Source organism: Phytophthora infestans, genomic scaffold, assembly GCF_000142945.1.
Source record: "Phytophthora infestans T30-4 supercont1.4083 genomic scaffold, whole genome shotgun sequence".
Lineage (NCBI taxonomy): Eukaryota > Oomycota > Peronosporomycetes > Peronosporales > Peronosporaceae > Phytophthora > Phytophthora infestans.
Window position 1 is genome coordinate 1 of NW_003304597.1, and position 1,352 is coordinate 1,352.

Consider the following 1,352-nt stretch of genomic DNA (forward strand, 5'->3'; position numbering starts at 1 on the left):
AGCACCTTCGTAAGCTGTGCATCGGCAAGCAGGTTCGCTTCAAAGTGGAGTACCGGGTCCCTGCCATCAACCGCGACTTCGGCTCCGTGTGGCTTCCTGCCAATTCGCGCGGCGTGGAGGAAAACTTGTGCGTCGTCCAGGCGCGTACGGGCTACGCGCGCGTCAAGACGCTAGAGCAGTCGCGTGACGGTGTGTGTGTGGACCACGAGAAGATGCTGCAGCAGGAGCAGGTGGCTATCAACGAGAAGAAGGGAATGTACGCCGACGCAGACGTCGAGTCCAATGCCACAGTTCAGTGGCACGGTGCCGACTCTGCGGCGCTGCTGCAGGAGCACAAGGGCAAGCTTGTTCCTGCTGTGGTGGAGGCTGTACGGGACGGAGCCTCCCTGCGTGTGATCCTCAAGCCTTCGTTGCAATTGGTCAACTTTGGGCTGTCCGGAGTTCAATGTCCCCGACTCAACCCGCCCGTGAACGCTGCGGAGTCCGAGGAGCCTGTTCCGACTGGACCGGCGCCTCATGCACGTGAAGCCAAACACTTTTCAGAGGTGCGACTGCTGCATCGTGACGTGGAGCTGAAGCTCGAGGGTGTCGACAAGTACGGCAACTTGTTCGGCAGTGTGGTGCACCCCTCTGGTCGTAATATCAGTGTAGAGATCCTCAGGATTGGTCTGGGGCGGATGGCCGACTGGAGCTCAGCGTTCACCAGCGCGTCAGCTCGCGCGACGATGCGCAACGCTGAGAAGGAGGCGAAGCAGCAGAAGCTACGAGTGTGGAAGGAGTACGAGGCTCCTGTACTGCAGTCGGACAAGCGCATGACGGGAACGGTAGTGGAAGTTATCAGTGGCGACTGTCTAGTCGTGTACGTCCCCGATGCTGCGACGCCAGCAGAGCAGGAGAAGCGCATCTACCTGAGTTCGTTGCGTGCTCCTCGTCTGGGCAATGCGCGTCGTGGCGAGCCCAACGCTCCGTACGCTACGGAAGCCAAAGAGTTCGTGCGTCACCGTGCTATCTCCAAGACTGTGCACATTGAAGTGGAGTACGAGAAGCCCAGTCCTTCCGCACAGGGAGACGTCATGACGTTCGCCTCGGTGTTCCTGGAGCCTTCAGCTAACGCGCTGAAGAAGAACCCGCAAGCCAAGGGCGCCAACTTGGCTATCGACGTCGTGGCGGCTGGTCTGGCTGAGGTGGTGCGTCATCGTCCGGATGAAGAGAAGAGCGAGTACTACGACGACCTTGTGACGGCGGAGACGAAGGCGCAGACGCAGAAGAAGAACTTGCACTCGTCCAAGGAGTCTCCTGCCACTGAACGTCGCGTGACGGATCTGTGCTTCGACGCGACCAAGGCGAAGCAG

At 60.0% G+C, this 1,352-nt stretch overlaps 1 protein-coding gene across 1 annotated transcript; it reads left to right on the forward strand.

The window, feature by feature from the left end:
- PITG_22568 (nuclease, putative) lies at nucleotides 1-1,077 on the forward strand (the record flags this gene model as incomplete). Its single annotated transcript, XM_002909695.1, has 2 exons — nucleotides 1-988; nucleotides 1,038-1,077. 2 exons carry the CDS (start codon nucleotides 213-215, stop codon nucleotides 1,075-1,077), a joined length of 816 nt encoding a protein of 271 aa, XP_002909741.1.
- Nucleotides 1,078-1,352: the final 275 nt, after the last annotated feature.